We start from the raw sequence: 25,243 nt of genomic DNA, 5'->3' as shown, positions 1-25,243 counted from the left end.
ATTTAATATCAGTTGAATGCTTTACAAGTACTTTAAAACAATCAAAACAAATCTTCCCTCACCACATTGCTTCGACTACCAAGGAACCCATACAATATAAATCAACACTACCAATTTGTCTACAAGGAACATGAAGACGCCACGCAGAATACATAATTCGAAGGCATGATCTCTATGTAGAGAACGTTGGAATGTAAGGCGAAGTTATAAATTATGTGAAAACTTTCGCGCAGTATCTGCTTTTGGGGAAAAACAGCTTTGTTACGTAACGTTTAAGTAGAGTTTACTGGTAGAGTACGAACGCTATTTGTAGAGGTGTTGGCAATTATTTGGTTGTATTCAATAAAGTCCGTGGGTCTGATTGGCGGATTCAGACTTAGTCTAATACATTGTAAAGGATTTTACAAGGTGAACAAAACTTTATTGCGTTGGGAATTGTCTGATGAAAGTGCTTTGTTAGTATACTGATGTCTTCGTTTGAAGTCAGAATTTTATGCGGTTTTTGGGTTTGTCTAATAATTTTATCCATATAAATTTAAAAATATATTTCCTTCTTAATACTTGGAAACTTGCACTCCCGGCTATCCCTTCAAAAACAGGTATCTTTTAAATTATGTTTAATAAAAACACTTGTTATAATGTTAGTACTATATCAAGATTGCTATCTTACAAGGGAAACGTCAGTCAAAATTATTTACTAGCACGGGTATAATATAATAGTTTGATACTTTCGAGTACTAACAATTTGGAAGTACATGTTTTTTGGGTCCATATACAATGCCACTGACTGAATTTATAAGAGCAATAAAGTCCTTAAGTGCATAGTGGGTCCCAAGACCGTCGCCATCCGATGAATGAGAAATGAGAAAAGTATGAATTGTAGGTTAAGTCGAAAGCACATATTTCTCTCCTACTCCTGTTCTCCCGCTTTAACATAGAGCAGAGCATAATTGAGCGTACGGAATATTAGGAATGGAATTAGTGAATTCATTCGAGTTTCGACGTACGGGAATAATCGATCAAGCAAGTCATAGACTTAGGACTTTGGTTACTTTACATTTGACAACTTTTTTAGAATCACTAATTGGGCAGTTGCTCCTGCCCCTCTTTTGCGACGCCATTGGTGGGTCCTTTATTTTAATATATGACAATCGCAGGCAAACCCACAAACAAAAGCTAGTGTTCACAGGTAAGAAAACACGTCACTCCAACCCTCGTCAGTCAAAGCTAACCTTAACCGCGAAACGAATGGAGCGCTTCATAGAGCAATAAATAAATAAAAACGGCAATAAAAATTTTGGTCGACCGTTGTCGGAGCACATTATGGAATGATAGCGCTCTGCTGCGGAAACTACGTCATAAATACTTTTGCAGTCGGGAAGTAAGCTCACGCTTCGTACCTTAGGGGATAGTCATCCTTCACTGAGCTTATTTCCGTACCGTGATTTGATAAGATATAGAAGATGTTGGAAGTAAACGATGCCGGTGGCGTAGATGTACTGCATGTGCGATATGACAGCGCTCTGAGGTCCTGGGTTCGAATCCTGTCGAGTCTGGAATTTGTGCCCGATATGGCGATAAGCTCGCCCCCTGTCACATCATGGGACGGAACACACTTGGCGACAAATGGGTGCCTTGGTTGCGCCTCTGCATACCTCTTCGAGGATAAATACGTGATATGTGTGGATTTCAGGTAAAAACTTTCATATAAGTAGTCGCTAGTAAAACCTAGTATGTAAAATAAAACTCAAACTCCCAATTTATCAGACGTTATTTAGATCGACATCTGTTTTGCCTACAGGACCGGAATATTTCGGTCCATTTCACCAATCCAATTACAGATCTACTAGTGTGCTATCTTAGAGTAAACTACATAGACTGAGTAGATAAAGAAATAGGCATTTCTGTTTCTAAAGACCTAGGCGGTGAGAGCAACGTGACCTGCGTATCATATGTTGAGCATAAAACATATTTTTGCTTGAGTTTTTTTCTTTTATAGTAATTTAGCTAGGACTTATAATAAAGAACTTAGCAGGGTATACCTATATCAGTTCTAAATACTTTCAGTAGTGTTAAAATATATTGTGGTAATTATCTACTGATTTTTCCTATGTAAAACTTTATTTAAATAAGGACCATATCAGTACCTCATCGTCTATACAATCTGATTCCTACCGGCTTCCGTTTTAGGTTTATTTACGTTTTTCTTAGTTTTTGTTTTCTGTTAAATTGGCCGCAACTAAGGCAATTATATTTTCAGACGGCTTCCCTTTTGAAAAATTTCGCATTTTGCCACCGACATACATATATGCACTACTGTTTATAACCTCATGATGCGTTATGCATCAACAGACATTCTTGCCAGACTAATAGCGCCAGAGAAAGCAACAAATAAACACATATCACGCCTTTATCCCGAAAGAGGACAGAGATGCAACCAGAACTCCCGCTTTTTGCATGAGTGTTCCAGGCATAAATTCCAAACTGGGCTAATATCAGCAACCAGTGGCGAAGGTTGAAATTTTACGAAAGAGAACCCGACACAACATGTAGGTACTAACATAAATACGGTCTACAAATCGTCCTTACGATAATAAGATTTCACATATAAGAGACAAAAGGGAAGCCGGTAGGAATCGAGATATACAGAGTCTTCGCAACTGCCAGCAACTTATATTATAACTACAATTCTATATAAAATCATTCATCACACAATTTAATCAACGTAATGTGCGCTCGCTTTACTGACAGATTTGAGCGCTTTTCAAATACTCGTTAGCTGAATTTCAGTTGTCAGATTCTATTTTCCAATTAAGTCTAAACTTCTGATATTTATAGCGTTATGATACTCGACCTTCAATTGTTTCGGTTTACTGACCCCTTTAAAGAACAAGCACGCAATATTCGGCAGAACATAACTAGCTGTCATTACATCAAGGTAAAGTCAAGGAAAAATAAACTTCGAAGGAAAACTCGTGAATCGAAATTGACTTAAGTCTTACGGTTTGAATTCTGCAGAGTCATTGCAGTCTTTGAATTGGGGTGGCCTTTTACCTTTGAGTATTTATGGCTTTAAGAAACTCATTTCAATGGTTTCTATGTATTTAATTTTACTCGGTGATTTAATAAGATTTAAAAAAAAAACTCGTAACTAATAGATATTGTTTTCATTTAATCTTAGATGCAAGAAAATATTACAAATTATGTAAAATTTTGGGCCAAACCTAGACTTCAAGTAAATGTTTGTGGGTGACATAAAATGTATCTCGTTAAAAGTCAGGCGTAAAAGGGAATAAAATCAGGACACCCTCTACCCGTGTGTCAAATTTCATCTAAATCCATTATCGTGTTTGACGAGATTCGAAAGTATGATTAAGAAATGCTCACGAAAAGATTTATATACCGAAATATAAAACTTTATGCATCTGTGCAGCGCCTTAGGGGAATTACATCTAAATAAATAAATACTGAATACATAATTTATAACAGAAAAGGACATTTACAAAGGTTTACATGTAGGTTGAATTAGGCGTTAAAGAATCTGTTTGTGACATTATGTTTGAAAATTATCCACTATTTTAAATAAAAAATTAATTAATTAACAAACATGTGACCTTTTAAGAGTTGCTAAACGAACAATCACTGGCCAGTGTTAATACGCCTGTCAATAAATACTGCATTACACCACTGCGCTCAATACACTGTTTTTTTTTTGTTTTGAATGACGTGACGGGCTTGCCGTTCGCCTGATGGTAAGCGATACGACCGCCCATAAACAGTAGAAACACCATCCAATACCTTGTACTTCAAAGTATTGTTTGGTATTCCATTGCGCTCGCCACCTGAGACAATAATAAATTTATGTATAAAAACAATGTATATTTCAAACAAACCAAGAGGAAAAAGCCAAAAAATAATAAAATATATATAAAATCAAATATTAATAAAAAATTCCAACTACTTCGAGATTGCATCCATCAAGCATTTTCGGAATTTATTGAATGTCATGCAGTGGATATCAAGGTGGTTACTGCAATTATTGTATAATTTACAAATTCTGGGGATTGGGGAGTTTATTATAGAATACAACAGTATAGATATATGTGGCGAAAGGTCCATACAACCCGATTCCTACCGGCTTCCCTTTCGTAATTCATGTAAAATCTAATTATCATTAGCATGATTTGTAGACAGCATTTATGCATATTAGTACCTATATTATGTTGTGTCGGGTTGCTTTTTGGACAACTTCACACTTCGCCACTGCTAGATATCTAAATAGATTTGCATAATAGCATGGTAAAATGATTATGCACTTACCTATTTATCCATCTATCTTATATCTCTCGTTTTAAACTGGAAATAAATTCAACAAAGCCGCAGTTTACATTCAATGCAATTAAAAGCATAGTATACAAACATACGTGCTTCAACTAAATAAACTCTTTTATTTACACGGCAAAAGTCGACGTATTTTGTTAAGCCTGTGGAAGCATGTAAACTCTGTGTGTTTTTGATTCGGGAAAAGGTACATGGTACTTTATCATATTATGGGACGGCAAATAGTAAACAAAAGAAAAAAGTAGAGCGGAAAGTAAAATATAGATGTTAATGTAGATCTTTCTGTCTACTGGTAAGTCTCTCAGGTGAGAGTCCGCCTGGATAGGTAACACCGCAATGTCTATATCTACCGCCAAGCAGCAGTGCGTAGTCACTGTTGTGTTCCAGTTTGAAGAACTTTGTAGCCAGTGTAACTACTGGACATAATAAGACTTAACATCATCATCAATTATCTCTCAGGATGGCGAGCGCAGTGGAATACCGATCTTTTTTTTTTTTAATTCAAGGTGTTGGATGGTGTTTCTACTGTTTATGGGCGGTCGTATCGCTTACTATCAGTCGAATAACTCGTCTCGTCATTCAAAGCAATAAAAAGAAAAGATAGCATCATTACTATTAAATTTTATACCTATAAATTCCTTTTCCTTCTAGACACCCATTTTCCACCTTTGAAGTACGCACTTATAACCTTTTAGCTTCTAAGAAACACCCGTTTACTTATATTTTTCAATAACTACTGGAGTTTTCGCATTGCTCCAAAGCAATATGACTACTGCAAAGTGAAATTTAAATAGAATTTAAGGGACATAAAGAAATATAAGTTATTAAGATTAAATAAACCGCAAACCATATTTTTTTATAAATATTTAAAATACCCGTGGCATTGTTGTAATATGTTACGAACGTAGTGATAAGGTCTCGGGTTCAATTCCCGCGTCGGGAAAAATTATATTAGATTTTACTATTCAGTATCAGCCTGGAGTCTGAACTTTGCATGATGTGGCAAGAGGCTCGCTCCCTATCACATCATGGGACGGAATACACACCGCGGAAAGTGACATCAGTTGCGCCTCTGCCTACCTCTTCGGGGATAAATGGCATATGTATGTCATCACGATCATCAGCTTATCATCTTTGTCTACTGCTGGACATAGGCCTTCTACTATATGCGCCATTTTTATTTTTCTTCTGGCCGAAGACAGTGTCCCTGTGTATTAACAGAAATATACTGAAGTACAATAACAGTTATGTCGGTATATTAATAAAACCTCAATCTGAGATTCGTTTCTATTCACCCCTTAAGTTCAGTTCGCCGCGTTTCACTCGTCACATGCAGTCTGTGCAATAGTCATATTGCAGAATTTTGATCAAAGATAAAAGTCAGCCAAAATTCGAAGTAGGTCAGACATTGCGGCACATGACACGTTCACGCCTTTGCATCAAAGGAGTAGGTAGAGGAAACAAGCACCCGTGCTTCGCTAAACCTATTTCCGCCCCATTATGTTAGAGGAGTGGACATATCGTACCAAGTCGCTGGCTATTACAGGGTTATATGTTATATGAGGTGCAAATTGAATTATATTATGAGTAAATCACATGATTCTAACTGTTATTTGGTGAAGAGTTTCTATAATCCCGATAAATAAATAAAGGTGGAATTATGGATGATTGTCTTTTCTAATATTTACCCATATGATATTTTTTAAATCTTATTTTTACATCATAATTAAAAATGAACATAGGACCTTATGATAGTAAGCCAGTAAAGCGTTATCATGTTTCGAAAATATATGAAGGATTTTGATGGCATAAGGAAAAGTCACCCCTGATCCTCAGATAAATACTCCAAATAACAATATTTTAGGGATTTTATTGTGGTTATTTATATTATTATTTTGTCCTAACGTTTTTCTAGAATAAATAGAGGCACTAGAGTGATAGTAAAATGTGGCAGATTAAGAATTTTTTATTTACTTTTTTTTATTCATTATTAAACACAAAACGGATTACAATCATGTATGCAACATATTATGACATGAAAAGTAATTCCTGGACTATATTTATAACCCAAAACGAAATTGAAGCAAATGTTCGCTAAATAGTAGGTATATTGTTTACTAGATTGGATACTGTGTCCATTTAATGTGAGAATACGTCTGGGTTGGCACCACATTGTCTGTTCTGTTTATTAGCATAATACATTTTATACATCAATTCGTAGGAGTTTTAGGTATCACCGATAGCCTCCTCCAGGAGAGCCTGTCGGTTGACGAAACAGCTTCCCACGTAATCCTGGAATATGGCGGAGTAGCTGTATAACAGGCTGATATTCTTGATATACCAGGATCACTCAAAAGGCCTGTGGAGGAACCAGGGATATCGGGCGCTTCTGGAAGTTAGGTTGGTTAGAATTTTGGTTGGTACATTATCCATAACGGCCCGACTTTCTACCGACAAATGCGGTAAAAGAAGCCCCTTAATAGTAACAGTAATAGTCAACTTATAGGATTGGTGATGTATTAGATGCTAGCTTTTTCTCGCAGCTGTGACGAATACCCCTTTCCGAAGAAAAGTCGAATTTCGTTTCGTTCGAAAAAAAGTCGTCTATAAGTAAATCTAAGACTTGTATTATTTGTGTGCCATCCAAATCTCTATAATCTATGAGTTTACTTCTAACTAATATTCAAACATATTAATATGTTTACTTCTAACTAATATTCAAACCGGGCCGTTATGGATAATGTACCAACCAAAATTCTAACCAACCTAACTTCCACAAGCGCCCGATATTCCTGGTTCTTCCACAGGCTTTTTGAGTGATCCTGGTGTATCAAGGAAATCAGCTTGTTATACAGGTACTCCGCCATATTCCAGGATGACATGGGAAGCTGTTTCATCAACCGACATGCTCCCCTAGGGGAGGCTATCGGTGATACCTAAAACTCCTACGAATCGAAGTATAAAATGTATATGCTAATAAACAGAATAGACAATGTGGTGCCAACCCAGACGTATTCTCACATTAAATGGACACAGTATCCAATCTAGTAAACAATATACCTACTATTTAGCGAACATTTGCTTCAATTTCGTTTTGGGTTATAAATATAGTCCAGGAATTATTTTTCATTTCATAATATGTTGCATACACGATTGTAATCCGTTTTGTGTTTAATAATGAATAAAAAAAAAGTAAATAAAAAATTCTTAATATGTCGCCTTTTACTATTCTAGTGCCTCTACTTTGTCAAACAAACTTTCGTATTTATAATTTTAGTATGTGATTGCAAATGGAATGTTCCAGAATGTCGGGTAAGGTGTACTTTCTAATACAAAGTTTTGTGTGTCGAATCGAGCGAAATCTGCTAATGTTGTCAATCTACAATAATGTTGTGAAGGGGCAAAGTTTGAGAATTTGTTTGCAGAGAATAATCTTTAGTCCACTGAGTTCAAAATCCATTTCACTAATAGAAACTTGGTAGTTACCAGTGCCGAAAGATCCATATAACCCGATTTCCTGCTAGCTTCCTTTTCGTAACTTATGTAAAATTTAATTTTAGTTTTTAATATTTTATGTACGGTAGTATATTTTTCTAAATAATATTAACCAGGATATAGCCTGTTAATCTACCCAACATCATAGAAGTCCATTAATCGATTTCAGTGTTAACTTCTTTCTATCAAACCTTCAAACATTTCCAAAAACTCTCAGATTTATAATATAACAACTAACTTAACTAAATAGCTATATATGTATACCTTACAACTGACATCCACTATCTAATATCATAAACGTGTCGACAAGTTTTTATGTGTGTTGCTCTATTACAACGGATAAAGTTTTATGTGCGTAGTTTATACATAAACATTCAATAACGCATTAAATATTGAATGTTTGTCCTCTTTATAACATTCTTGTGGGAGGGTCGTATATATGTTTTGTATTCGACAAGATAGTGACAATGTATACGTAGAAAAACCGCCAAAAACCACGCAAAGACCCAGCGTTTCTCATTGGTTGATAATATTTAGCATCAGATGACAGATCTAATCTATAATAAATTTTCAAGTCAAATAGAACAGATGTAAGTCGAAGTAAGATTTTTCAGGCTTTCACTGATTCGTGCTACACTAACACACCGGCTACAATAGTTGCCAGGTCAAAACGACCTGAAAACGTAGGTCCTAAATCAAGTCGCCTTGTCTTGTGACTTGCTATGGGTTTGGTTCTAAATATTATCTCTCAGGCTTTAAACTTTTTTTTATTGGTTTGAATGACGAAACGAGCTTGCCGTTCGACTGATGGTAAGCGAGTCGACCGCCGATAAACAGCAGAAACTCCATCCAACACCCTGAATTACAAAGTATTGTCTGGCATTCCACTGTGGTCGCCATCCTGAGACATGGGATGTTCAATAGTTACCCTAGCTTCAATGCCTTTCAAATCGGAACACAACAGCAACTAAACACTGCTGCTTGGTGGTAGAAATAGACATTGCGGTGGCACCCATATATGAGAGACTAACAGGAAAACTCTCATATATGAGAGACCTAAAACCAGTAACTAACCCAAACGGAGGGCAGCGCATCCTAACATATTTGTGAATACAAAGGCTCTAGCTATACAATTGCATTGCACCAATTTAATAAATGACGATCCAAATTTATTGATTTTATCTTCCTTTGTTGAAACTAAGGTAATAACTTTTCAAGCTACATCAATTACTTTTGAATTGCACGGGAGGAAGGCATTCTCCGAACTGTGGGAATACCGTTATTTATCAATAAATCTGAGAGTAGTCAAACAAGTCACCTGTTGGTAAGTCATTAGCACCACAAGGATTGAGTCACAGGTCAGATGGTCACCTGTTAGTGGTGGAAAGTGGTCACTATAACCCTATTCACTAAGCTCTACTACAGGAATTGTGAGTTTGCTACTAGCTGCAATCTTTATCCAGAAATTAGGTAGGAAGAGGGGGAAGGGGGATCAATTGATTTCATCTAACTGAGCGTACAACTCTCAAAAGCAAATTAGATAATTGAACTTCTCCGCGCAATTGTAGATATTTGGAAGCTTTGTGCTGCATAATAAATTACATTTTCGCGTGGATTCTGAGCTTTATAATATTTACACGCCATTGTGTCTAGCCTGTAGCCATATCGAGCCCAAATCAATCGCCGGGAAAATTGATTTTCACACCGAACTACAATGGATTGTCTGATCTGTGGCGCGGAAAAGCCGGGAAATCTTAACTGAAAGAAAACATATGTAAGAAAAAGCAATATTTATAAGTAGGTTTATACTATAAAATACATAATAAATATGTAAAAAAAATTTTTTTTTTTTTGGGAAATAGATATTTTTTTCGATGTTACGTAATTCAAAATACGTACCTCCGAAGACTCATATTTAGGGTCAAATCTTGACAAAATGTGAGAACACGTTCGCAGACGAATGGCGTCACTTTGAACTATTAATTGGCACTCGTAACACTAAACTTTGAACTAAGTTAAAGAAATAAATTTAATTACGACTAAGAAAATTTATTTAGAAGCTACTTTTCAGTTTTAAGATCGAATTAAATCGTTTGTGCGCAGTTGAATATAAAAATATAACAAAACAAAGAAAAAGGTACCGGTATTTTTATATTTTTCCAAAATAATATTATTTTTTTGGAAAATCAAACCACCATTTATATAACGTTACGAAAAACCCTGTGTAACTTTATATAAAAATCACACAAACAAGAGACAGCGAACGAACAACATCGGCCTTCGAAATTCGCGGATAGACTAAATTCAGCAACGCCGAAAGCACACTGCTGCAAAAGCTCTACAAAGAAAACTCTACCTTACACACTAGACGTACAGTTCAAAATCGTATTCACAGATTTGGGTTACAACCTCCTATACCTCTACTCAGAATTGCTCGTAGAAAATTAGACTTTGCCGTTATATATTTAGAGTAGTACTTAGCATATTACCAATTTGTATAAATGCAACAACGGAATTACCTTTATTTGATATAGGTGTTAAATATTAAGGTACGTTGCCAGACTTTTAGCTAATTGACATCAATTTGAACTTAGCCCGCTTTTAGGACAATTAAAGTTACCATCCTGGCTCCCGTACTACAGAAGACTTATCTCAAAGAGAGCCAATTGCGTCTGATTGGTGGTAGAGCATTTACCACCATATTGAATATGTGATGCCAAAAACATTTAAGATAATAATTGCGTGGACTAGTCTCTCATCGATCGACATTTTATCTGGACCCTACTCTATCATCAGGTGTAGTAGAGTCATTTTACAAAGCTCGAGTAAAAATATCAATTATTTTTTTTTATTTTATTTTTTATAGTTGCTCGGGAAATTGAGCCTACTACACCAAATGGTAGGCGGAGTGGAATTTAATAGAATGTCGAGTGACGAGAGATGATTACTCCTCGAGAGTCGACACAATTATGTCACCATGTTGGAACCTATTTTTTTTTATTACTTTGAATGATGAGACGAGCTTGCCATTCGCCTGTTGGTAAGCGATACAACCGCCCATAAACAGTAGAAATACCATCCAACACCTTGAATTACAAAGTTTGGGTACTCCACTGCGCTCGATTTTATTGCTGTCTCTACTAGAGTTCTTGTACTTAGCTTCGCCTCGTCTATTCTTGTAAAGCAGTAGTGTATGAATTGTCTTCAAGTTTGATTGTGGCCAGTGAGTGTAAGTGCGAGGCGCTTATCCCCAAGGAGTTATTTTGTTCACTTTGTATTGTTATACTTAAATTGTTCACTTTAGTGCAGTTTAGACGCCGTGCAGATGCTGTTAACTTGTTGTACTGAGAGATACAAAGTTCCTCTACTAGTCTGTGTCAACTATTGGTCTGTTCTTTTAAAAAACTAAAGGTAACGCACCTTTGATTTTTTGTGTGCATTCTTTGTGATTTATCGCTTACTTTAACAGTGAAGGAAAACATCGTAAGGAAACTTGCCTGAAAAATTCGCTATACGAATTTGAGAGTAAGTGAAGTCCAACAATCCGCTCTACCTCAGCGTGTTGGACAGTATATTATAGTAGCAAATATTTATATTTATCCGCCATTCCCTTCGTACGTTGCTGCACAAACTTAATCGCAGACGACCAGTTTGATCACGTGATGGACTAAGGACTAATCCCTCTCGAGAGTAGAGGCCCTTACTTAGTAGTAGGACAGTACGTAAAACAGAGCTGATATCTTCTATCTTCTATCTATATCTTCTTCTATACTTATAATAAATCTGTAGAGAGGTCAATTCTGTACATGAAATATATTTCCAAAATAACTATCAGGGGGTGATTAGGGATCGATACTGATGCCAAAAATGCAATTAGTAAAATTTTTGTCTGTCTGTCTGTATAACCGTTATAGAAACAAAAACTACTTGACGGATTTTAAAGAAACTTCGTACAATTATTTTTCATACTCCTGTGCTGGTTATAGTATACTTTTCATTACGCTACAATTAATAGGAGCAGAGCAGTGAAGGGAAATGTTGGGAAAACGGGAGAAGTTACTCCCGTTTTACATATAACTGTCAGTACAACCGTACAAATTTGCGTCCTCAGCATTTTATTCTACCGCAAAGCTAAATAATACCGAGCTTCAGTTCGCGTGCCGCTGAGCGACAACCGCGCGTGTTCACATCAAGCAATTGTCAATAAACAAACAGTCCTCATCAAATCAACATTTTATAGTGCTAAGTATAAATATTTAATATCAATAAACTGTCTAACATTTATATCAAACTAGCTTTTGCTCGCAGCTTCGCCCGCGTGAAGAAGTTTTCCGGGATTTTTTTTTCCGACTTACTTGATATGTATCGTTATATTATGACCAAATTACACAAAAGCAATTTAAATTGTAACCTATGTGTTATTCCGATGTTTAACCAATATTACTGTAACTATTCATCCAAATCCGTTCAGTAGTTTTTTCGTGAAAGAAGAACAAACATAACTTCTCACAAACTTTCGCATTGTTCCTTATCACATCCTCATAAAAACAAACTATAATACATACATACATAACATCACGCATTTATCCCCGAAGGGGTATGCAGAGGCGCAACTAGGGCACCCACTTTTCGCCAAGTATGTTCCGTCCCATGATGTGATAGAGGGCGAGCCTATCGCCATATCGGGCACAAATTCCAGACTCCGGGCTGATACTGAGCAGAAAAACCCGAATATCACTTTGCCCGACCCGGGATTCGAACCCAGGACCTCAGAGCGCTATTGTACCGGACATGCAATACAACTACGCCACCGAGGCAGTCAAAGTATAAAGTATATAGTAAACACAGACCGTACATTTTTTCTTCTTTCTTCTTATGCCTAGTTATTGCATCATATATTACGAATTATTGAAATCAATATTATTTACACGCACTCCCTATTAGGCACTGCTAAATTTCTGATGCGTATTATTGATTAAGTCGCTCTTCAAACTCCTTGTAACAACTGAGTCATATGAAAAACAAACATGTTACATATATTATATCACGAAGCACCATTGTTTTCTTCTTCAACTACCAACAAAAGGCAAATTCTTCTTTTTCTTTCATAGTAATGTTTATCCGCAAGAAACTCAGTAAAAAGTAATTTACGCGTTCCCTTAGAGTTCAGATAGAACTTTGTGTAAGTCAATTCAGAACTATTCCGTGTTTTAAATGTGCATTCGTTATATCTCTACCTATCCCTCTGGGGAAACAGGCGAAAAAATTTTGAATAAACAAAGAATAATCCTGAAATATGGCGGTGATAAAAAAGGCTGGCATTGCCTAACCCTAATAAAAGGGGTAAATGTAAAATTGAGTGAAGTCCCTGAGGAACTCTTGTTACACTGGCTTCAATGGAGCCTGGATTTAGCTCAGCGTTTGTAGAGATTTCGTGAAGAGCAATTAAGATATTACGTTAAGGATTCAGTATTCATTTGTTTTTAATAATTAAAAATCACGCGTTCGATTCCCGATTGTGGTATATCTATACTGCATTTAATGAATTTTTCTCTCTCTTTTTGTAATTCATAAGTTTCAAAAACGAAATATCAACTCATGTTCCTAAATCGAAAATCTTAAGTATTTGCTTTCCTGCCTTGGGGATTGAATGCAGAATCTTATCGCTTTAAAAAAAAGATCCGACATGGCGAGAATGTAAAAAAAAAAATTAAGATAAAAGACCTACATTAAGAAAGTAATTCAAGTTCTAAAACTTTTGAAAAGAGTCATTGCTAGTTGCAATTATTACGATGGCCTGTGCTAACAAATTGTAGTATTTTAGTCACGTACCATGAATTCGTAGCGTGGAATCACCAGCGTGGTTAAACCGAAAATTATGTTTTGTTAAAAAAACGATTTTATTGAATGTACATAAGGTATAATTTGCCGTGGCATTGTTTTAATTTTTAAAATGCTATAATTTTTTGACTCGATCTAAGTAAAATCCAGAACTCATGTTTATTTGATTGGAAAAGCGATGAAGGAAAATAAATCTTTAGTAGTGGGAATAGAATTGATTTTCACGTATGCTTTATTTTATTGCGGCGTAAAATATTTAGAAAAAGTTTTTTTTCCCTATAGAAGTAAATTTGTAGACAAAGTCCAGATGAGACCATAATTTTTAATATCTGTTTGTATCCTGAATTTGCATTCCAGAGGTATCTTACTATGTCATATTTTTATAAATTTTAAAATGCGGGGATTTTTTTTTTGAATATCGATAATATAAAGATATTGCTGGCTCACTATTATAAGGTTCTATGTTATACTAGCTTTTGCTCGCAGCTTTGCCCGCTTGAAGGAGCTTTCCGGTATAAAAGTCCCGCTATATATTTTCCAAAAGTAGCCTATAACCTTCCCAGGGCCTCAAACTATCTCCATACCAAATTTCATGAAAATCGGATCTTTAGATTTTGAGAAAATCGGTAACGTACAGAGAGACAGAAAAGGGGACTTTTTTTATAATATTATGTATAGATTTAATGTGTAAATTGAATTATATATAATAATACACGATTCTAATTCTTTTTCAGTGAAAATTTCCAATAACCTCAAAAAGTATATAAAGGGGGAACAATAAATTACTGTTTATTTTATTATATTTATCAATATAAAAAAAATGTAACTTCATTTGTGCAACATAGATAAGAATTAACAGAGGACCGTGTAAAAGTTAGCCAGAGATGCGGCTTACTATATCATAGGACTGTATAAGCATATCTAAAAAATAGTCCAACAGTGCTTCTGCTAACTCTATATCATATACATATATAACACATCCAACAGTATATGTTAAGACTGCCTTAGTGGCGTAATTTTAATGCGTACGCGGTACGGTACAACTACCGCGTTGAGGTCCTAGGTTCGAATCCCGGGCCAAAAATATTTGTGACTGGGTTTTTTCATCTTAAAAATTACTCATTCGTAACCCGGAGTTAGGATTTTTGTTGCGTGATATCCCCGTGCCTCTGAAAGCACGTGGAGTCTGGTCCTACGCCTGCTCTCTCCGGTCATGTCGGATTGCCGTCTCACCGAACTATGCGTGAAGGAACAGAGAGTGCTTCTGTGTATTGCGCACAAACTAGTGCACTATAATATCTCTTTCATACTTGGTTGATCTCTATTGATAAAGGCAAGCGTGGCCGCAATTCGGCTAGAAGCGATTCAGATGTTTAGTCTCATAATTGCCAATAGTTACATTGCCTATAATATTCGACAGATCGGAACACAACTGTGCTTACTAAATTTTTTTAGTTTCATAATTGCCACTAATTACATTGGCTACAATGTCTGTGAAAGCGGCACACAATAGTGTTTGCTAAATGTTTGGCGGCTGAAATAGATTGCGTTAGTAGTTAGTACCTAGTCAGCCTTACTATATTTTCAACAAACCTAATTGCCATAAATTTTAAGAACTTGAACCACAAAACCCCAATGAACAACTTTTTTATAACTTTACTGTACCTTAAACTTTCTAATCTTCATTATCATAAATTAGTTTCGGTTGGTTGATGTGGGTAGTCTGGACTATTTGAGACCTTAAAGATGAATTTACTTTACCCTTTAAAATACCTTTTATAATAACTATTCTTATTACCTAAACTATATAGATCTTTATGCTAGAAAGTAAGTTTTATTTCTTTATTTATTTCTGCCGGCGAACACTAATCATTATTAAGTTCAATTTTTAAGTCAACTTGTGAAAATTCTTTGTGACTAGTTTGGGACTCTGCAGTCTCGATTCGAAAGATATTGTTGCCAGTTAATAATTATATCACCCCTGTATTATATTATGTCCCACTGCTGGGCACTGGCCTCCTCTACTACTGAGAAGGATTAAGCCTTAATGCACCACGCTGGCTTAATGCGGATTGGTAGACTTCACACACCCTCTAAATTCCTATAAAGAACTTCTTAGGTATGCAGATAAGAGTACAAATCATTTTAATTCACAAAGAATACAAAATCATTTTAGAAAATTCAATGCGTGTCCTTAGATTCTAAACCTGCGGACATACGTCTTGGCAGTCCGTTCCACACCCAACGAGGCTATCGCCGCTATTAGTTTGCCAGTTAATAACTACCAATTATGAGACTTAAATTCTGTCTCAGAACGGCGCGCAACGCTATACAATGCTTCACAAATATTTTACTGAACTAGTCATCTTAATTGAAACCAAGTTTCACAATAAATATATTATTATGAAGATGAAATATTATTTTCACAGTTTTATATCAAGATCTGCGCGATGTCTTAAAGCTCAGAGGATGTTGATGCTTGGAATATTGTTATTTTAAATAAGCCATCTGCTTTTCTCTTCGTTTAGTTGTTAATTCGTCACGCATCAATTCACACAACGTTTCGTCTTTCTAGTTGTATTTTATAAACAACTAATAAGTATATTTATTTATTTATTTAGCACTTTATACACAAAAGTACAGGTACTGGCGGACTTAATGCCATGGGCATTCTTTACCAGTCAATCTTACAATGGTGCAGAGATAATCAAGGTGCATGAAAGGAAGGTAACAAAATCGAAATATTATATGGTATATTAAGTATATGGTATGATAATTGTATGATATTATTTATAATAGTGTTATATAGACAAATTATTTAGTATATAATCATTACTCATTGATCTTATTTTTAGTACTTCATAATATTATCTTCTACTTTATCATTATTGTGTTTTAGATTTGAATTAGATCTGTTGTCAGTTGTTTTATTTCTATTGAATTATATAGGGTCATTTTGACATCGCGTTACTAAATTAAACCACAGGGCTATTGACTTGAAAATAACACTTTATAACAAGTTACTTGATCCGTAGATGTAAAATAGAAAAGTGTAAGTTTCGAACAAAATAAATATTAATAAAAAGTGATTTTAATTTTACGACCCTTATTGCCACTACTTCTACTTTAAAAGAATTCATTGCAGTAGTAACATCATACTTTCATTCAGAAATATACTCACGCACGTGTCATATTCTCATTAAATTACAAAATGATCAAAAAATCGGAAAACTAAAACTAGGATTTTTGGTGTAAATATTCGTTATTAATGGATAATTTTTGGCACAATGTTAGCAAAAGGGAAGACGAGTATGTGGTCTCATTTAGTAACGCAATGTAAAAATGACCCTGTATAATATGTAGTGCTGTTGGTGTACCTTATTACAAATAAATAAATACACAAGTGAATAAATTCTATAGATTACCTAATTATATATTGAATTTTAGTTACTTAATTAAAAAAAATACGACACTATTCATAACAATGGCCATTAGCCCGCCTCCGTTTGTTATACAATTGTATAAAAAGATAGTAGTTGCTGATTGCTGCGGCCCAAATTAGAGGTAATAAAACGCTCGACCTCCATAATAGGTCTAAGACAAGCTAAGAATACTAATCGCCTATCGTTATGAAGAGTCAAGAGCAAATACTTAGTCTGGCCATAAATACTGTTACACTTAATTATAAAAAAATATTACATTTGAATTTCGAATCTGTCATTTTTATACGATTGTTCATTGTGTTTTCTCATTTTGGCGCCAATACATTGTAAAATATTTTGCGATATTAAAATGGTGTGGGGTGATAAAGAGAACCGAATCGCTGTGATAGCATTACACAAAGTAGGTATGGAGCCAAATGCAATTTTTAAAACTCTCCATACACTTGGTATTAGTAAAATGTTTGTGTACCGGGCTATTAATAGGTACAATGAGACCTCCTCTGTTTGTGACAGAAAAAGATCTGGCCGTCCACGTAGTGTTCGTACGAAAAAGGTGGTCAAAGCAGTAAGGGAAAGAATTCGAAGAAATCCTGTCCGAAAGCAAAAGATTTTATCTCGGGAAATGAAGATAGCACCTAGAACCATGTCGCGTATTTTAAAAGATGACTTAGGACTTGCAGCCTATAAGAGACGCACTGGCCATTTCTTAACTGATAATTTAAAGAAGAATAGGGTGGTAAAATCGAAACAACTACTGAAGCGGTACGCAAAGGGAGGTCACAGAAAAATTTTGTTTACGGATGAGAAAATTTTTACAATTGAGCAACATTTTAACAAACAAAATGACCGTATTTATGCTCAAAGCTCTAAGGAAGCTTCCCAATTAGTCGACAGAGTGCAACGTGGACATTATCCGACTTCAGTGATGGTTTGGTGGGGTGTTAGCTATGAAGGAGTGACTGAGCCATATTTTTGTGAAAAAGGTATCAAAACATCGGCACAAGTGTATCAAGATACCATTCTTGAGAAGGTAGTTAAGCCCCTTAACATCACCATGTTCAATAACCAAGTATGGTCCTTCCAGCAAGACTCGGCGCCGGGTCATAAAGCTCGGTCCACGCAGTCTTGGTTGGAATCGAACGTTTCGGACTTCATCAGAGCTGAAGACTGGCCGTCGTCTAGTCCCGATCTTAATCCGCTGGATTATGATTTGTGGTCAGTTTTAGAGAGTACAGCTTGCTCTAAACGCCATGATAATTTGGAGTCCCTAAAACAATCTATACGATTGGCAGTGAAGAATTTTCCCATGGAAAGAGTGCGTGCTTCTATTGATAACTGGCCTCATCGTTTAAAGGACTGTATTGCAGCCAATGGAGACCACTTCGAATAAGCTTTTTATATTTTTAATTGTTTTATATTTATGTATTAAACTGACACACTGTAAAAGTAATAAATGTTATTTGCAGTTAACAATTTTCTTTTTTCTTTATTACAATATTTATGGCAAGACTAGATATGATCCCAAGAGAAAGATCTCTTCAACTAGGCACATAAGTCTACAAACCAACCATTCCCTTAGGCCTTGTATCTTACAGATGATCAGACAGCGGTTACGGTTTTTTTACACTGTCATGCCAAAGTGACCCTAATACTTATTATGAATAGAGTGGAATTCAGATATAATGTCAATATAACTACAAATTATAAATGAAATACCTTCCGGAATGGTTAGAGACCATGGTTGTCGATGTAATGAAATTCAAAGGATTAAAATTCAATACTTCTGCCGCGATCAACTGTAGTACCTTTAACTATTCCGCATAAAATTTGCTGTAATATCCTGGGAAGCTGAATTCATATGTTGTGACACGAGCTAGTCGCCTAAAATAGAGCTAATTCCCTGTTTTCTTATTTGCCAATATCAGTAACACGCCTGAAAATGTATGTATAATATTTTGTTTGATTCGGGCACGGAAAAAGCGGCGATAGCCTAGTTGGGTATAGAACGGACTGCCGAGACGAATGTCCGCAGGTTCAAATCCCAAGGGCAAACATCTCTGATTTTTTTAAAATAATTATGTCTGTATTCTTTGCGAATTATCGTTAGCTTTAACGGTGAAGGAAAACATCGTGAGGAAACCAGCATATCTGGGAAATTCTCTATAGGAATTTTGAGGGTGTGTGAAGTCTACCAATCCGCACTAAGTCACCGTGGTGCACTAAGGCCTAATCCCTCTCAGTAGTAGAGGAGGCCCGTGCCCAGCAGTGGGACAGTATATAATACACGGCTGATATTATTTTACGTGCACTCCAAATTGACCCCACTGCACCTGATAATAAGTGGAGTAGAGTGCAGATAGAATGTCGAATGCTCGCCAGTCCATACATATGGCCTGTGTGAAATAAATCTGTAGCGTCACTGGTCGTCAGAAGTATAGGCGATTTTCTATTACATCGATCACAATTCTGTGAATCATCTTGGTCTAAGCGTTCGTTTACATAAAAACTTACTCAATTCGTTATTACTCCTATCTGTTATTATGAATACTTATGTAACTCTATTACTCATTCATGAAAATAATGTATTGAATTTAGCGGTATTTATTGTGCAGTTATTCAGGTTCTGAGGAAGGACGTAGAGGCCTCTTGCTTCGAGGGCCTCGCGCTCGCAAGAGGCACAACTATGAAACCTTACCCGCCATCAGCAATTGGGTAAAAAACATCGCAAAGTCCTACCGTCTACAGATTTGAATTGGTAAAGATAGCTACTAAAAAAATCGACTTTTTTAATATTCGTCACTGACAAAATTGAAAACAAGTTTAAATTTATTACTGGTACAGTTCAAGTACATAAATCTTTTCCCTTAACTTATCGAGTTCAATTTTAGTAATTTTCTCGAAAAAGACCTTTTACATTTTAAAGAAATTCGCTATTGGCTGAATCGTTTAGTCGCCAAGTTCTGATTGCGGTGGCAATATTCACTAAATGCCGTCCATCAGGCGTCATGGTTTTCATATTGAATTGTTAGTTGTATATAGAATATGAATTGTGGTTGATTTTAAAATTCTATTTATAAGAGATCGTTACCATTTTATTTAGGGTTTTGGTTGTGAAATATGGATCTGAAACTTCGAGGCAGTTAAATAAATTGTTAAATAAACATCTAAGTTGCCCGGAAATCTATATATATTACTTCTTTAGAAAGAAATAAAAGGATCATTACTGGTATCTACAACATGCATATTGAAATTAAAAAAAAAAAAATTATAAATACTATTAAAATTAAACTATTTTCTGGATTTTATCGCGGTTTAAATATTTTAGTATTTTCCCGACGTTTTGAAGACTTTGCAGCCTTCGTCGTCACGGGGAGGACTTCGAAACGTCGGGAGAAAACTAAAATATTAAAACCGCGATAAAATCCAGAAAATAGTTTAATTTTAATGTCTAACATTCGCGTAAATATAAAAAATCATTATAAATACTGCCAGCAAAAATGACCTCTATTTAAAATAGATGTGAACTTAATTTATGAAAACAAACCAAACCGCGGGAGAAGCTGATATATGTGACCCAAAACGTCGCAAACAAAGTTGTAAAAACTTATTTGTAAGCGAGCATTCTCGTTACGTAAAAGGATACATAGAGGTGACAGAACTCAAAACACTTGTATTTTATCGTCAATCTTTTGGTTACTTTAAAAGTAAAAGCAACAGCTAAATTAAGTCTTAAGAGTTGCCACAACACAAACATTGTAGAAGTAAAAGCCATTAAAAAATAATAGAAAGAAAACACGCACATACAAAGGCTTGACCTAATCGGACATGTAACGTATATTTATGCTCATTACGATAGTTGGATAAGAAATTTCTAACACATTTTCCGACAAATTTTAATACTATTTTTATAGTACTCTACAGAGATGTTTCTTTTTAACGAACGCGTAGAAGTATCTAATTTATATTTGTATCAAATACTTGGATTAATCGTCTATTTAACTGTAAAAAAATCTAAATTGTATTTGAACGCAATCAAAAGATAAGACCGATTATGTTGCATATTTTGCGATTTAACAAGGACTCAATCTATGGGATACTTCCCGTTGGAACAAGAAAACCGTAATTATTTATAGTAACAACAAAAAAAACAAATTTACTTACAAGTTTATTATTTGCGGTCAGTGCGAACGTGGCATCGAACAGCGAAATTAATTTTGTCATGTTTATACTTATATTCTTAATTACGTTGCCTACAAGCTTGTATGGATTTTACGGAACCCACGATATGTGAGTCCAACTCGTACTTATCCAGTTTTGTATTGTTTATTCTTAGGTGTAAAACGAGTCTTGCCTATTCTCTTACAAGATAAATTAAAATCAAATGTTCAAGGAAAAATCAACCCTATTCTCATTACAAATTTTATAGAATTGAAGTGTTCATAGAACAAGGTCCATTTACTTTCAAATGTTATTTTGGCATCTATAAAAAAACCTGTCAACAATCAAACGTCGAGTCAAAGCTTTTTCGAGTTTTCCGAATTCCATTTGGACGAAAACAAAGCAATAAATCAAGAGTTGATGTGTTTGTTGGTGGCGATGGCAGTTTTCGGAATCTGGTGTACTTCCTATTCAAAACATCTAGTTGAGCTATTCGATGCAATTTGTCCAAGTAAATATTACTTTCACTGTATAAATCCTATGATTTGGTTCATAGAAATAACCATCGGAATTTTATTTATTCTTGTCGGCAGTGTGAACCATACGTTAATATTGAAATAAACGTACTTCTCGGATTTTATTACGTTTTTTCTATAAAATTTTTCACCCTTCAGGCTTTGCAACCTTCTGTTCAAATTCAAATTCAAAGTTTATTGCACTCCACAATCATTTTATACATAAGATGTTACATTTTAATACACGTGACATAATCGTGGCCCCCGTCGGGCACGGCAAAGTTTCAAGAGAGTGAGTTACGGGGAGACTGAGGTGTTGGTCGTCCATAAAGTCAAAGTTACAATATCTCCCCACATTTTTTTCTTTAAGTCTGGCAGCCAGTCTTTTAAGTCCGATTTAAATTAATATAGAACAGGATCCCAGGCTCGTATAAGCTTCCTATACACTGTTCCCGAAGCTATCGTACTAAACTTACATGAGAATTATGAAACATAATTATGTATAATATATATAATTAACATTTTATCATTGCTGTTTGTGTATTATCGTTTTTGTAACCTTTGTTATCTACTTTTCATCAAATTAAAATACAAAAAGAACAGCTACATAGCACTGCAATAAATGCAATTAAACATTCCGAGCCAGTGAGACAGAAATAATAGAAAAGATACTGTAAACGTATTGTTTAAATTCTTTCAAAGTCAGGTTTTATTTTAATTTAATTCAATTTCGGTCTTTCTAAAGGACATTTACATTACATGTTATGGACATGTTCAAAGGGATAAATTATACACAAATTCTATTTTATAATATTATAAGTCCACTGAAAGACAAAATTAAATTGGTTTGAGGCAAAATAGATAATATTAGAGTAGTATTTATTTATTCTTTTATGCACGAGATTTCTTAAAACCATGAATTTCATCCTGCGTTGGCAGTTGTTGCTTGGAAGACTTCATATTAATAAATCTTATAGAAATTTGTTCTTAAGGATTGCTTTCAATAATTGTTTCCGCTTAAGCGAGCGAAATAATTATAGCCATAAATGCACTGATGAGTTAAAATTGTCTGACCCTCATAAGATGCCAGATGAACTCACGCGGTTTGCTGGCAAGCATGCAAGCAAATGACTAAAACTCGCACGAGACAAAGAAGAGTGGCGTAGCAAAGAGGAGGCCTATCTTCGGCAGAAGGTGGATACGAGCTGATTAGATAGATATGGCGAGCGCAGTGGAATACCAAACAATACTGTAATTCAAGGTGTTGGATGGCGTTTCTACTGTTTATGAGCGGTCGTATCGCTGACCAACAGGCGAACGGTAAGATCGTCTCGTCAATTACAGCAATATAAAAAAATATTTAAGTATGTATGGACTTTAAATAGCCAACAGATTTTGCCGTACGACGCCCTTTACGAAGGTCTTTCCTTCAAATTGTAACTCAAATATCGTTTTGTTTACTTTAGGTTCAGGTTATCTTTATAAGTGACAATTTTATAATAGGTTTAACAGTTCAAGAGATTAAAAGCAAACTTACGAACTCTTTATAGTGTAAATCGATGAAGACTAACAAGTAACCACAAGACAAAATAACTTAATCAAACTTAAACTTAACTAACAAAACATTTAAGTTATTGTCAAGTTAGTGAAGTTTTAAGCTTATTTAGAAGGGGTTGTATCAAACTGTCTTTAAGTTGTTTGTAAGCAACATTTGTTATTTTTTGTTGGTTAAGTCCCTTTCCCCGTTGAATTAAAACATTTTTAAAATTAAACTGAGAGGGTTTGGGTGTATTCCCTGGTCTGTTTATTGTTTTTAATCTTTAGCTTGTAGTTTTTATAATTAGCTGTTACTCGCAGTTCCTCCCGCGTGGTACCTGCCCAGGCGGACCTTCGCATGTGAGAGACCTGCCATCACTATTAAGTGGGGTCAATATGCTGCTGTGCTAAGCTCAAAAGCTGTTTTAAAAAAAAATCTAAATCAAAATTTATATACATACAAAACTATAAAGCTCTATTTACATAACTTCGATTATCTCGAAATAAGTTTCCCTGATTTACCGCTTTTGCGCTTATCACGGCAGTATGTCATTTATATAATAAACTAGCTGACCCGACAGACGTTGTCCCGTCTTGGCTATGAATTTGCAACGCGCATTCTGTCAATCTCTGACAGTTATTTCTAGCAATTGACAGTTATATAAAATTAATATTTTCGTTAAGTTTTCTTAAATTTTCTAATTTTCCGCGCAATTTTTTGTATTTCTTCTTTCATAAGAACCTTCTCCTGACAATAAAAAAAAACAACAAAAAAATTGTAAAATCGGTCCAGCCGTTCACGCGTGATAGCGTGACCAAGGGGAATAGGGATTCATTTTTATATATATAGATATAGCTCACCGTATAGCACAGCTGGTGTCGTCGTCGTCCTCTCTCTTTCTCCTACGCCTCCTGACGAACAGGTAGACTGCGATAGCGAACAGAACAGCCACTACACTGCAGCTCAGAGTGGTCACCAATACTACGTCACGGGTTTTCATTGTGATCTGGGGAAGGAAGGAGTTATTGAGAAATATGACTAGTTCAAGTTTTCGTTTTCTCGCGCAAATGTTTTTTTTTATTCGGACATGGACATTTTATTCACCAACTTGTTTTAAACAGACATTTAATTATACTTTAGTTTGAAAGAATCATAATTATAATTTTAAGGTCTAATAATCATGGTTGAACATTAAAAAAAAATTATAACTCTAAACATTTTTTTAAATTGTGCAATGGTATACTTAATGCTTAGACACAGCTCTTTGACTAAACCTCGTAGTGACATTTTATACCTTAGATCGTAAGCGTGATGCATTTCTGCTATCATTAGCGATAGAAGAAAATATAAAACATTGTATCCTTTTAATGAATCTGTTGCTAGGATATCTCATACATAACGTTAGCGTTAACGATTGTAAGAATGCATCTTGGCCACGGCCCCTACCAAAACTTACGCATTCGAAATATTTCCAACCCAGAAAACACAATTACAACCTTCTGAAACCCGGAATCGGTTAACAAAAGAATTAAAACAATAGTAATGGGTTTAAATCTTTTGCTAACAGCGCGCATAATCTAGATTACGCATTCAATTTTCAACCGTATTTCAACTTGATAGGGTTGAAAATTATTTAAATAGTGCAAAACTGGTGTACTGCCAAATGTGATTTTACGTTAATAAACGATATTAATATGGTAATCCCACGATTATTGCGGCTTCAGTGTATGCGGTTTTGGACACCGCGGATTTATATGAGATAAATAAAGTTTTATTGCATCATTGTGTGAAGTGGTCCCAAGTTCACTTCTCAACTGTGGGTATTATAAAATAAATAAATAAAATGCTTTATTCATGACCTTGATATATGCGCAACTATGTCCGCCTAGAACATCAAGGCACATGAAAATATA

General features: G+C 35.2%; 1 protein-coding gene across 1 annotated transcript in view; it reads right to left on the bottom strand.

Annotated features, from left to right (window-relative positions):
- The window catches only part of LOC115449542 (synaptotagmin-7-like), a 275,690-nt gene extending 251,358 nt beyond the window's left edge, over positions 1-24,332 (bottom strand). The window contains exon 1 of the mRNA XM_037444638.1: positions 24,191-24,332. Coding sequence (XP_037300535.1) covers positions 24,191-24,330 — 140 coding nt within the window. The 5' untranslated portion in view covers positions 24,331-24,332. The remainder of the gene's footprint in view (positions 1-24,190) is intronic.
- Positions 24,333-25,243: the final 911 nt, after the last annotated feature.

The sequence above is a fragment of the Manduca sexta genome, chromosome 28, assembly GCF_014839805.1.
Source record: "Manduca sexta isolate Smith_Timp_Sample1 chromosome 28, JHU_Msex_v1.0, whole genome shotgun sequence".
NCBI classification, from domain to species: domain Eukaryota; kingdom Metazoa; phylum Arthropoda; class Insecta; order Lepidoptera; family Sphingidae; genus Manduca; species Manduca sexta.
The sequence above is the reverse complement of the archived record's forward strand: the minus strand, read 5'-3'. Positions and strand labels throughout refer to the sequence as shown.